The 13584-nt window shown below is 44.4% G+C and overlaps 1 protein-coding gene across 6 annotated transcripts in view; it reads left to right on the plus strand.

The window, feature by feature from the left end:
- LOC108024631 (hemicentin-1) overlaps positions 1 to 13584 on the plus strand; it is an 84426-nt gene that overhangs the window by 69864 nt on the left and 978 nt on the right. The window contains exons 15-18 of one of the 6 annotated variants that reach the window (XM_044092969.2): positions 112 to 379; positions 2104 to 2351; positions 3524 to 3676; positions 8217 to 9635. The exons of 1 other annotated variant lie outside the window; for it this stretch is intronic. In XM_044092969.2, the coding sequence (XP_043948904.1) occupies positions 112 to 379; positions 2104 to 2351; positions 3524 to 3676; positions 8217 to 8281 (734 nt within the window). In that variant the 3' untranslated portion in view covers positions 8282 to 9635. Of the gene's footprint in view, positions 1 to 111; positions 380 to 2103; positions 2352 to 3523; positions 4921 to 8204; positions 9636 to 13584 lie in introns of those variants that run through there. 4 more of the 6 variants (XM_017094673.3, XM_017094674.3, XM_017094672.3 and 1 more) reach the window with 4 other exon arrangements.

Raw genomic sequence — 13584 nt, forward strand, 5'->3', positions numbered from 1 at the left:
CTTCTTATAATGAGGTATTCACAGCAATATGATACGCCAAACATGTAATATTTAATTTCCATATTTTCTCTCAGTGCTTAATGGCCTCTCCCATCTCTTCATTTCTTCCAGATGAATCCATTCTGTCCGAGGACCCAACGCCCGCAGAAACAACGCATCATGGGGGCGGCGGCGTGGGCGGAAGCGGCAGCTCCAGCGGCCTGGGCACCGGCGCCAGCACGGGCAGCGGCCCGGAGAAGCAGTCGACGCTGCTCATCCTGGCCGCCGTCGTGGTGATAGGCGCCGTCGTGGTGACGTCAATTATCGTGGCCGGCATCGTCGTGGTCTGCCGGCACAGGCCGCGACCACCTGAGCCGCAGGAGGTGCGCAAGAGCATGCGGTGAGTCTGGGCCCAGGGATCGCCCTTTGTTTCTACATTTATCCAGGGGAAGGGAAGGTGGAAAAACTAATAATGAAATTGTTTGCTGCCGACCCGGCATGTGTGTGTGCTAGTATGTGTGCAGAAATAATTACGAAATTATTTATGTGGGGCACGTGACTGACAGCGGACCAGGATGAAGAAAAGCCACGTGGGAGTGGCAGCCATGGCCATTGCTATAGCATACTTTCTTGCGCATTCCTCTCGCTTATGCTTATTACCCGGAAAGTAATTAAATGACAGCCACAGTCGCTCAGAAATGGCCGCTCAATCAAGTGGGGGAGAACTACTTTAAACTCACCTGCCGTTTGCCCTGAACAAAAGGTCGAAAGGCCAATCTGGACCCGGTGGTTAATGTCGGAGGTTCATTAAGGCGGGAGATCGCCTAAACAGTTTGAGGCCGCCAATCGATTAGAGCCCGGCACGCACCTGCCCAGTAAATTATGCTTAGTCTGTAATTAAATTAATTAAACCTGCACCTGACGACAACGGCAACGGCAACGACGACGACCCAACCGGGTCAAAGTCCAGGCGCTGGCAAAAGAATGGCCCTAAACGAGGTCCGGAAACGAGGCAGCCGCACAAGTTAGAGTTTCCATTTAAGATAGGAAATCAGCGCTGTATCTGCGAAAGGGTCGCGCCCCCCTGCGCGTGGGTGCTGGGGTAATTAAGCAGCTGCTTAGCCGATGTACCTGCTCCCCATTCACCCCCCTTGCGAGCCACCAACGCCCCTGGCTAATGAAAGATAAACACACAGTGCAGATAGCTGCCCCCTGTCCTTTTGTACCGACGTGGTCGAAGCCCCCTTCTTTGATTTCCCGGTCGGAGGACCAGGGAACCACCACACTGATTGCTCAATAATGAATTCGGGCAACCACTTCAAAGCGGAATCCAACGAAATATTAATTATAGTTGCCGAAAATAGTCGCAGCGACATCAAAGTGAATCGCATGCGGGTCATTAAATGGTCATCACAACTGTCAAACGCGCTCCGTGCATGAATAAAATCTGGCGCACCTGTGTACCCCCACCCCTGTGGAACCCCCCTTTTATATAGAAACCCCCCTTATTTTCCGACGAACAAGCATAAATTTTAATGATTTGCCTTTTGCGGCAAAGTATTAGTGCAAATATTTGATGCACACGTGTGTGGCAGTCACTCGCCGCCTGATAAGAGACACAGATGGATGGCGGCGTAATTAGCTCCAGCGCCGGCAATCGGTTTATATTTAATTTACAATGGACCATCGAGCAGGCTGATTAAAATTCGAGGGTCCTCGAGTGAAATGGTAATATTTTCGCCAATATTTATCGTAGCGAGTGCTGGCGGAGTAGCATTAAATCCGCTTTGAAAGGGGGCACAGTGCATGCGGAATATTGCCCATCCGCCGTGTGGCCGTGCGCCAATGTCGAATGAATTTATTTTATTTTCTGGCCTTACCATGGCCATCCAACGAGCCACCTGCGAAAAGTTGGCCCAGTCGGTCCCCAGGTGATGGCGGGGTTTTGAATGTTGCTGTTTATATTGAAATTTGAGGCGCCTGAGAGCCGACAGCTGGCTTAGTTTGTCCAGTTTGCAAAGCTGTTTCGCCGCTCTTCTCACCTTGGGAACTATTAGCCACTAAAGTTTCCCCCTCTTTATATATATATACATTCAATGTCTGAATTTTTTCTGTATTTTTTAGGCCGGCGCGAAACGATGTGCCGAGTATGTACATCGAGGAGGACGAGCTGAACGAGCTGGAGGAGGGCGGCGGACGGGCGGCGGAGATTAGGGCGCGGGTGGCCCCGCCCAACGCGCACCTGTGCGGGGGCGGGGGCATGCCCATGCCGGGGGGCGTGGGCTCGAGTGGCGGGGCCATTGTGGGCGTGGCCGGACCCCATCACTACATCTCCGAGAGCTTCATCCAGTACGCGCAGCCCAGCCTAAACGGTACTATTCCAAAATCTATACTCAACAAGCTGTAGTAGTAGATGCATCCGCACCTGTATCTGTATCTATAGAACTCTATATCCGTAGCCTGTAGTCAAGTATCCATTAGTTTATCAGTCCATCTATCTATATCGCTATGCATTGTATGCCATTGCATCCCCAATTGGTTTGCTCTCAAGGACTTTTGAGTTGCGACTCGAGTGCGCTCTCGATATTAATTTGTATTTGTATCCGTAGCTTTAGTTGATTGATTTGCCCAATTGAATTTATTGCTCTATGTAAATAGTTCTCTTGCCTGTACAATGTACATACACGCACACACACACACCTCACGTTGATTTGTAGCCATTATGTAGATTAGTTTAACATCTTGTTTAGTCCACAATGCACACGGCAAAGCGAAGCGAATAAATTGTCAAAAGCGTTTTGGCATGGCACACAAACACGAATTTATTTTAGTAAATGTGCAAAAATTAATTTTTAGTTAAGTACCTTGGCATGTGAGTGTGGTGGAATCGTCGGAGATTTAAACACCACATGTAAAACAATTAGGTTGGCTTGAGTACGCGCTAATGATGCGGTTGAACACCCAATTGGCAGCCGGCTAATGAATAAACGAGCACCTGTAAATGAAAAACTAATTGCCCCTCCATTTGGCATTCACAAAAGTAGCTTATGACATACGAGTACACACTTTTCTAATTAGCGCAGATCAAAGTATTTAATTTCGTTACATTGCGGCATCGATTTCAATTTGATTTCGAATGAGTTGAAGCGATTGAAGCGCTTAGTTTCGAGTACTTGGAAGCTGTAAAGCAGTAGCCGGGCAACCCGAATAGACCACCACCCAATGAAATCCCGCCTGACATAGTCATAGTTGTCTCTATCTCTCACCCCACTTTCTCTGTCTCTCCGGTATCTCTGTCTCTAAATCTCCAAATCTCTGTAGGTAGCGTAACACTCCCCACACCACTTGCTACTTCTACTCCCAGAACTGTCTTAATCCTCGACTTGAAGTTGTAAATACCTTGCCCAGTATTTAAAGCAATGTAGTGTGTCCCCCCCCACAAGTTCATCCGCAGCGTTGTGCTTGCCACAGAGAGAGTGGGCTCCCAACTCCAACCACCACGTCTCCTAACCGAACTCCGTGTTGTTTCTGTATCTGCATCCAGGCGACGTGCTGCTGCCCCTGCTCGTAACATCCAGCCAGCCGGGCAGCACGAGCTACTCCAACTCCACCGTCTCGAGCGTCGTGCTGGCCATCTCGCCCCAGGCGAAACCATGTCCTGATCCTGCGAGCCGACACACTGCCTGGCCGCCCGAATGTATGCAAAGTAAATTTTACGTAACTAAATGCGTGCAGCAGGTCGAACGAGCACAGAAACAGAAACAGAAACAGATCCTAAAACTGAAACAGAAACTGAAACCGAAGCAGGAGGAACAAGTGCAGTTGCAGCTGCAGCAGATGGGCAGTCATGTCTGAGCGGCTCCTCTGTCGAATTTGGCAAGGAATCCAGCAGATACTCCTCCCTCCCCCCATCTCAAGTATTTTTAATATCCCCCCATCCTATCCTTTGCGCAGGGAGAACATTGCTCCAGTCCTTGCTCCGTTTCACATTTTAATTTGTCGTCCATTTGGCATCCCAATTTACTTTGCTTGTTCCGTTGCCACATCCCTGCACTCACATGTCTTTCATCTGATTTCCTTTATTCCCTTTGTGCATTTGTAATTATTTTGGCTTGGCTTTGTTGCCATGCAAATGCCGCAAAAATATCCACAAATTTCCTTTCATTTTGCGGCATTTATCTCCTCAGCCCGCCCCCTGGATTTTCTTTGGCGAATTTGTTAACTCTGAATGGTTTTAGAGATATTAAATCACGGCTAATTGAAGTATATGAGTTTCTTTCTCGGCAAATCAAGGCTAGATACACACTAGAGTGCAGGCAAATATTGTTTTTAAAAAGGATAAATGCAGCACAGCTCCAAGAAAGTGGTCCCAGAGGTCCTGAGATATAAGGCTGTTTGCTTAGTCTTTGTTTTTTGTTGACATTTCTGTTTAGTTCTCTATAGCTAGATGGGGTAAATATATATATATATATATGGGCTCTCCACCAGATACTGCCGCTTATGTATCACTCAGTGTGCAGTGCCAAGTCCTTTTGGGATGAATCGCATAAATTTCGGAGCGCTGTCGACAAACAAACATATGTACTGTGTGCGTAAACATGCCTCAGACAGCAACAAATTTGCAAAATATTCTGCTGCTTTAACCCCTTGACGACCCCCAACCTCCCGGCCATCCTGTTTGCTGTGTGAGCTCGTGCAGACTTTGTTTTAACTTTGAATTGCATAAATTTTAATTATTTCGAAAGCACTAAATTAAAACACAAAAATAAGCACAACGACACACAAACAAACAAACAGACGGCAGTGAGTTTTGCCTGGGCCTGACGTGCCGACATGCTGGCAAATGCAAATATTATTTAATGGGCAGATGTGTCGTATACGTGATATTATTGCTAACACAACATGGCTCTTTCTCTTTTTTTTTTGTCGCCCGTCTCTTTTAGCACCCGTTGCGTGGGTTCAAATGTCGCAAATTAGCTAAATTTGATTTTGTCAGCGATTTAATTTTATATTTTCATTACTTTCAGCCTGTCCTTCCGCTCGTTAATACATATACGAGTATGTATTTATATTTCTGCACTACCCCCTCCGGCAGTCGCTTTAATTTATGTGCGATGGGGGACTGTTCGGCTGACATGACACGACTTACACTCAGTCTCACATATCCGTGGTGCTGCCCTTTCACCCGGCAGAACGTAAACCAAGTCAACTGGCTTACAAGACACTAACAAGTGCCAAAGTCGGGCTGAAGTGCGGAGTCTGAGGAGTCTGAGAGGTCTGCGGATCCCGAGGAGCTTGGGGAACGGTCCAGAAATGTGTTCTCGTGGCTGTTGCGCCAAGACGCCAACTAAAAACACACAGTTTGGGAACTGTCTTGGCCGGGATTACACTGAGCTGCAAAGCAGCTTAAACGCTTGCCCCGAATTCTGATTGAATGGAAAACTATTAAATCCTATCTTGATTTTTATGAACATAGGGAGATACTTATTAAAAGGAGCAGTTCATAATTCATTTAAAATTAAACCGATAGCTAGAATTGATAGTCGTTGAAGGAAATATAATAATATACTTACCTTTTCAAAAAATTTACTAGCTCTGATAGGAATTAATTTACAAATCGATATATCGTGGGAAGTTATTTTTATAAAAGTTTATTTTTAAATTTTTAGATGTTATTTATAGCCTTATCAGTTCTAATGCGCCCCCCCAATAATCCATTATTAAAAGCTAGTTACCAGCTTCTTCAACCAAAACGTACAGTCTCAACTGAGGGTAGTAAATTTCCCCTAGCTGCTGCCCAGGAATTCATAGTCGCCACATTTACACAGCGATGTCAAATTGAAATAAAAAGGTCCTGGAAAGAGCAAAACGCTGCCAGCGTAACTCAAGGCAAACAAGTGTGCCACTGTATGCACACAGAGGTATACACAGATGGCACACACTCACGGCCAGAAAAAGACACCCATTCGCATCCGTACATCTCGGCAGTTGCTGTCATTAGCCAGCATTTTTAATTGCATATGCCAGACTCGCGTGCTTCACTGTACAGGTGGCACTACCAGTGAGGGATCCAGGGGGAGGGGCACACAGAGGAACCGAAGGGCGAATCCCCCGGAGCAGTCAAATTCGTTTGACTTTTTGTGCCCCACAGTCATCTCTGCGTATGGCGGCTGGTGAGGCTGGCAAAGGGGCTGGTGGAACTGCTTTTTTGTGCACATTTGTTTCATTTCATGCTGCTCCATTCATTTTGGCCCAGCATCTCGCTTTTTGTCTCATTGTTGCCGTTTGTCTTGCTGTTTTGTGCGAGTCAAGAGTCGCGAGCGTCTGAGCCACGTTTGTGTGGCCTTCGTCCTTGCTGGCCGGGCTTTTTGTGCGAGCATTTGGATTGTGAGTAATGCGAGTGGGTTGTAGATTCTGGGCTGTAGGTTGTAGCTTCTACGCTCCGTGTGCACTCCAACGGCACTCGTCTAATTAGACAAAGTTGAGACCCAGCCACACACAGCAGCCACTCGAAATGAGCACACGGCGCCATTTGCTGCGGCTATATGGGTATATGGCTAGATGGCTGTGTGGCATGGTGGCATTATCTTAAAGACTCCTTAAAGCACATGTGTGTATCTGCGCCGAGCCCTCACTTTGATGTCTCTGTCGTGCCGCAAAAAATACCGCAGAATTTGCTTGAGCAACATTGTTTATGCGGCAGCCGAGGCTCTACACAGCAAGAAATATTCCAGGAAAAATGTCTAATAAGTAAGCATTCTGGTTGCCTCAAAGTAGCTTGATCTTTAAGAGGATTCAAAACCGGCTGAGTGGAATTAAAGCTCTGAAGAAATGCTGAAATTCTAAGAAACTTTCTAGAAAGTTGTGAATAAAAATCTATACGCAATTCTTAGACATCAAAAGTTTATGTTTGAAAATGAATTCTAGTATTTTTTAATTATTTCAAATTTTATAAAAATATTTTAAAATAAAAACTAAAAAATTTATTAAGGAGCAGTTTATTTATACAGAATATTGAAGCTGCTTCTAATTGGTTTTTTTAATTTACTAATATGACACAGAAATTTCTCTAAGTGCACACACGCACACGTTCTCCCGAAGCCTCAATGTCAACGCTGCTCATTCATTTGTCGCCGCACTTCCGTTTCCGCCCAAGCACCGCCCCATCGCCACCCCCTTTGGCACCCATTCCCTTTGGGGGATTTTCCGCTTTTTGTTGGGCCATCCAGGCTGGCAACATTTTTGCGACTTTTGACATTTTTTAATGCTGTCAGGCATGGCGTGAAAGTAAACGTGAAAGGACACAGGACACAACCTCCCGAATACACACGCACCCGCACACTCATAGGAACACTAGAGAGTTGCCTTAGTTTGTGCGTCTTTATGGCCCAAAGACGCCACACAAATGTGACATAAAAGGCGATAATAATAAAATATCACAGGGTGCTGGGCCCGGGGTGCCACGTCAAATAACAAACTGCAAAATCGTAAACAACCAGCGCTAGATGACGCTCAAGATTCACTTGTGCCCGGGCGACACAATAAGTCGGACCACAATAAAACCCGAGTGGAGTCAAGTCAAGACGACTCGCCCCGCTCATAAATTCCCTCGAAATGCGCCATAAAAATTAAGAAATTGTTGAATTATTTTACGTTTACGATGGGGAAATGCGGAAATGCGCAGAACTGGGAGCGTGGCCCAGTAAAGTGAATATTAATATTGAAGTGCTCCACTGTTAAATGTTGTTAATGTCTCTGTTGTTCAATGTTTCTGTTGCTGTTCCTTTGTTCGATGTTGTGCTGTTTTATTAGATGCTATTTATTTTGTTATCAGCGCACAGTTGGTCACGCTTTCGCTACGTATTTGCTAATGGTTCTGCTTTCTTTTCGCCGCTCAAATCATAATTTGCAACTCTGTGTTATGATGTCATTTTGCAAGTGTTGTGAAGCTGAAAAGCAATAGCCACCAACCAAAAACCCAAAACCAAACCAAGCCAAACTAATCGGTATAAACATTTTTTGCTTTTGTTTCTCTATTCCTGAATATACACTCACACCCGCACTCACCACCCACACCCACACCCCCACTCACACTCAAACTCACACTCATTACTCACTCTCACATGAATTTATGTCTCACCCCCGCATCCTAACTCTGGAAACACACCCACTCCCGAACACATATGCCATTGTTGTTGATTTTGTTTTATACCAACCAACCAAAGTGTATATTGCAGACCCGGATCTGATATTGCCGCGCGGCGAATTGGAATTTACGACCCTGGATCCAACGCTGAAGTAATTGTAAAAAGTAATAATAAATATCTACCATAGTCGGCTGGCACCCACGCATAATTCACGGGCATTTCATTTAACATAGCTGTAAATTTTTAGCATAAATTTAAATGCATTAGCGTAAAAGGTAAATCGTATATTGTGTATCGTCTGCGGAGACAGCCAGAATACGAGTATATGTAGATAAGGATAAGTCATTTTGTAATTGTCAGCTATTAAGCGAAATTGCCTAGGAAGAATCAAAAACAAGCGAAAAACGTTAGGAACCCAGAAGCTGCGCTATAAATACGCTACAAACTTGTAACTGAAATCAAAAGAACAGACTTGTAAATAGCACACACAGATCACTCATTTTGCTGTTGCACCCTCATCGACTGTACATAGAGAACGGGCAAACATTAATCAAACTGCATTTAAATGTTAAATACTAATTGTAATTAATAATGAACAACTAGCCGGTAAGCCAAGCTAGCTCAGTAAGCCGTGTGTATTGAAAGTGTAATTAGACTCATAGAGTTATTGGCCAACGGACTTTGCACTAGGTATTCGCAAATATCTGGTCGGTGAGCCATTAATGTCTGCATAGCGATATAGGATTCATTAGCAGTTAAAGCCCTATCACCGTGCTGTCCGGCAAATTAAAGTGTTTCTTCGAAGCTCTCACCTTTTCTGGGGCCCCGAGACCCACTCTTCTCCGATCAGTCGCTATTTATGGCGTTTCCATGAATATTCTATTACTACAACAAGCCGAGGCGGGGGCAAAAGATGAATAACAACCCGAAAAAGCGAGCAACAACAGCAGCCAAGTGGGCGGTGTTCGAGTGCATAATGAATAAATGTCGATTCCCAGAGTCCTCAGCAATTCCACTCACATTCACACAGGACCTAGACTCAAACTACAACACAAACAATAAATGCGAATTCAGTGTAAATGTTATAAATAACTAAAGTAACCGAGCAAAAGTACGACATAAAAGTAATAATAATACTAATAATAATAGTACGCCATACAGTTTACACAATACTCCAATTCTAATTTCAAATATACAAACGTAAAGCGAAATGGCAGACTAGCAAAATATACAGTGCGTATGCGTAATGAAATAAATTGAAATATTTATACATATAGATACATATAGATGGAACACACTGTGTCGTTCTCTGTCTCTGTCACTCTGGACAAAACCAAACTGATTGTTTTTAAGCAAAGTTAGATTTATAAATAAATTAAATTTAAAGGCGAATGAGAAAATCGAAACCAAACTTAAAAGTGAAATACATTAAAAACTAAGTCGAAACTACTGAGTGTGTTAATAATAATAATACCGAATACTGAATAAATAAACAAGATTCAAACAAGACTTTTTACCGCCCACCCACTCCCAAATCAATTCCAATTAAGCCGGCGATTTGGACATCAAAGCGAAGATTAATGCCGCGAATCCAGATCCTTCGGAGCGGGGTTGGGCCAACTTTGGCCAGGGGTTAAGTGTTATTAATGCGGAGCAAATCCTGCGGCGCTGCAAGCCCGTCTGCAGCCTGATTGCCACTTGAGGCGCGTAATCGAAACATCGGCAAGGCGGTCGGTCAATGGAGACCGCCTTCATTACTTTGCACAAGGATCCTTTGCCATCTCCTCGTCCTGCGCCCTTCGTCCTTCGTCCTTTCCTTTGCCCCCAAGCCAAACACGAGTTCCCCCGCCCAAAAGCCGTGGATTCGAATTAAGGCTGTAAAGCTTAAGGGGGCGGCTCTGGGATTGCTGGGCTGGCCTTGGCATGCACAGGAGATTAAAACAGTCGGAGGGAAATTTGCAACGCCAACTCCCAAGAAGGCAAAGTTTTCCAGCGAAACTTTCTGCAAATGCAAGTCTGTTTGTCGTAATTTGTTGCACACTTTTGTGCAGCACCAACTGAGTGGGTAAATCGATCAGTAACGAAACACCCACCTGAATTTACCTGTAATTCCATACATAGTTTAATAATAAGTAATGAATTCACACTAGGTCCAGGTGCCTGTTTCAATAATTAACACTAATTACCCAGAGTTTATAGCTAACTATGTGTTCTTAGACACGAAAACTTATTGCCATAATTGTTTGCAGAGTTTTCAGAGCTGGCAACTTGGTAACCGGACCGGATTTGAATCGAATTAGGTAAATCGATTGGTAATGGTACACCCGACCGCATCTACCTTATGAATGCCAAGACATGCTCAAGTCGAAGCTTAATTTCGAAATGCTGCTCGGAATCTGCATTGTGGTCCCGCCTTTCCAATACCCTGCCAAAGTATTCCCCCTTAATTTGGGTTGGCACGTGCGGATTTACTTTTCACTCTACTTTCCAACTTACCTTCGCCACTGGAATTGCCACTGCCATTGCTTTTGTTGTCAATTTTATGGCGTTTTCATTTGCTGGCAAGCGCTCTCGCTGCAGCTTCAGCTTCCACCGGCAATTGCCAGGAATTTTAAGTTCCAAACTTCCTCCCCCACCCATCCATCCGGCCCGAAACGCACTTTGCAGCACTCGGACTAAAAATAAAGCCACATAAATCCGAAGATTTGCTGGCAAGTGCGCAAATCGAAATGAAATCCGGGGTCAGTCGCCCCACTTCCTGGGACTCCCCTGACTCGGAGCTGGAGTGCCTGTCGCTCCGGCTCAAAAAGAGAATGTGGCTCCTTAGCCGCAGCGTGCTTAAATAAATTAAACGCCGCCCCTGGACTTCCGAGACTTTGGCCATTCAAAGTACCCTGTCACCGCTCACGAAGGTATACTTAGTAGCGACAGGGCTGCTGAAATATTAAGGCCCCCTAACAGCGTTTCCCTTCGGCCACAATTCGGTCAAAGAGGGCTTTTTTCAAGGGCCAGAGTCCGCGTCTGCCTCTGACATTCTGGCTAGTATCGATTATTATTTTGTGTTATACTATGAACAGTGGCTAACTAGGAATCGTTAAAATCGCTTTTCCAGATTCCATAACTTCGGTAATTTAATTCGTATTAAGACGTCGGATACATCTACGAGTTTGTGGTTGAATTTTCCAACAATCTACATTCAAATATATATTTTTCGAGATGGTCAAAATTTTAACCCATTTTCATGTTAGGTTTTTACGTTTTACAAAGGGTTTCAGTATGGGCACCCAAAATGGCACTTTCAGATTCCATATCTTGGGTAATTTTATTCCGATTTTGAAGTGGGATACCTTTATGAGTTTGTGGTTGAATTCTCTAACAATCTACATTCAAATATATATTGTTCAAGATGGTCAAAATTTTAACCCATTTTCATGTTAGATTTTTACGTTTTACAATGGGTTTCAGTATGGGCACCCAAAATGGCACTTCCAGATTCCATAACTTCGCTAATTTAATTCGCATTAGGACGTGGGATACCTCTATGAATTTGTGGTAAAATTCTCTAATAATCTACGTTCAAATATATATTTTTCAAGATGGTCAAAATTTTAACCCATTTTCATGTTAGATTTTTACGTTTTACAATGGGTTTCAGTATGGGCACCCAAAATGGCACTTCCAGATTCCATAACTTGGGTATTCTGATCTCGATTTGGACGTGGGATACCTCTATGGGTTTGTAATGGAATTCTCTAATAATCTACATTCAAATATATATTTTTCAAGATGGTCAAAATTTTAACCCATTTTCATGTTAGATTTTTACATGTTTCCAATGGGTTTCAGTATGGGAACCCAAAATAGCACTTCCAGATTCCATATCTTGGGTAATTTTATTCCGATTTTGAAGTGGGGTACCTTTATGAGTTTGTGGTTGAGTTCTCTAACAATCTACGTTCAAATTTATATTTTTCAAGATGGTCAAAATTTTAACCCATTTTCATGTTAGATTTTTACATGTTTCCAGTATGGGAACCCAAAATGGCACTTCCAGATTCCATAACTTGGCTCTTCTGATGTCGATTTGAACGTGGGATACCTCTATGAGTTTGTTCTCTAATGATCTACATACAAATATGAATTTCTTAAGATGGTCCATATTTTTACCCATTTTCTTGTTCGCATGCCAACTAATCTGTTTTATTCCAGAACATTTCCATAGTTTAAAGGCGTGGTCTGGCTATTTCCAGCCATGTCAGCACTGCTCTGCCAGAATGTCCAGCCAACGTGAAATGGCCAACCCTTCGCTGGGGGCCACTGTAAAGGCCAGTTTGGAATTCAATTAGCAGTCGGATGGCCGAGTGGTTGCCCTGGTGAAACTCATAATGGCTTCGATTGAGCCCGGTGATTATTGCGATCGCTGGTTGGCTGACAGCTGCAGTCGCCGCGGTTGTAAGAGCCACTTCTCCGACTGACATTCATGGCAGCCATAAGAATGCCATCCAGTTTTACAGGCCCAAAGCTGGGATGTTCGGGCAGCCAGAGGAGGAGTGGGTGCGAGGCGAGGTGGCTGCCAAAATGCCGAGAATGCCGTAAAAATGTTTTCCTTTTTTGCCAGCCTGTTCCTTTTGTCAGCAGTCGTCGTTTCGGCAGATGCTGAAATAATGATACCGGCGCCTGCGAAGCGAGCAATCAGCCCGCTTTTCGCATCTATGCCAAGGACATGTGGGTGGCGGGTGGTTGGACTGTGGGCGTGGCACCATTGTTTTGACTATAGCCACGTGAGCCTGTGTGTGTGTGTGTTGCGAAATGCATGAAACAGCCGCTTCAATTTAGACATTTTCAACGTTTATTTTGCAACAGCTGCCTTAGGTCTACGCGGAACGAGAACTCTTAAAACGCAGAATTTATTATGCACTCCGCTCTTATAATTTGATATTTAAAGAAATCATTTTACGGCGAATGCAGAGGATGCTGCTGTGCTGATGCTCATGCTGCTCCTGATGCTCCTGTTCGCTTATACAATTTAAAAATCGCGACGCTTTTTGTATGCAATGCAATTATTCTCCATTTACAATGCACTCAGCGCGAAGTAAGCAAACAAACAAACAACGGCTTGAATGGCTTGGATGGGATGGTATGGTTGGGATGGTGGGGTATGGTTTGGTAGGGAACTCTGGGAGAAGGGCGCACAAGCAGACAAGTAAATAAAATTGCAAATAAAGTAAAAATGTTGAAATGCCAAAGAAATGCACGGTACATATTTTACATTTATTCATTCGCTGATTCTGAATCTGCTTTTGCTTGTGCTCCTGCTGCTGCTGCTGCTGCTGCTGAACTTCCTCCTCGTCCTCATCCTGGGACAAAAGCGACGATGGGCGGCATGTCCTCACGCCTGTCGCCTAGTCCTGGTAAGCCGAGCGTTAATAACAACGCTTATCTGCGGCATTAGGAGGAT

The sequence above is a fragment of the Drosophila biarmipes genome, chromosome 3R, assembly GCF_025231255.1.
Source record: "Drosophila biarmipes strain raj3 chromosome 3R, RU_DBia_V1.1, whole genome shotgun sequence".
Classification (NCBI taxonomy): Eukaryota; Metazoa; Arthropoda; class Insecta; order Diptera; family Drosophilidae; genus Drosophila; species Drosophila biarmipes.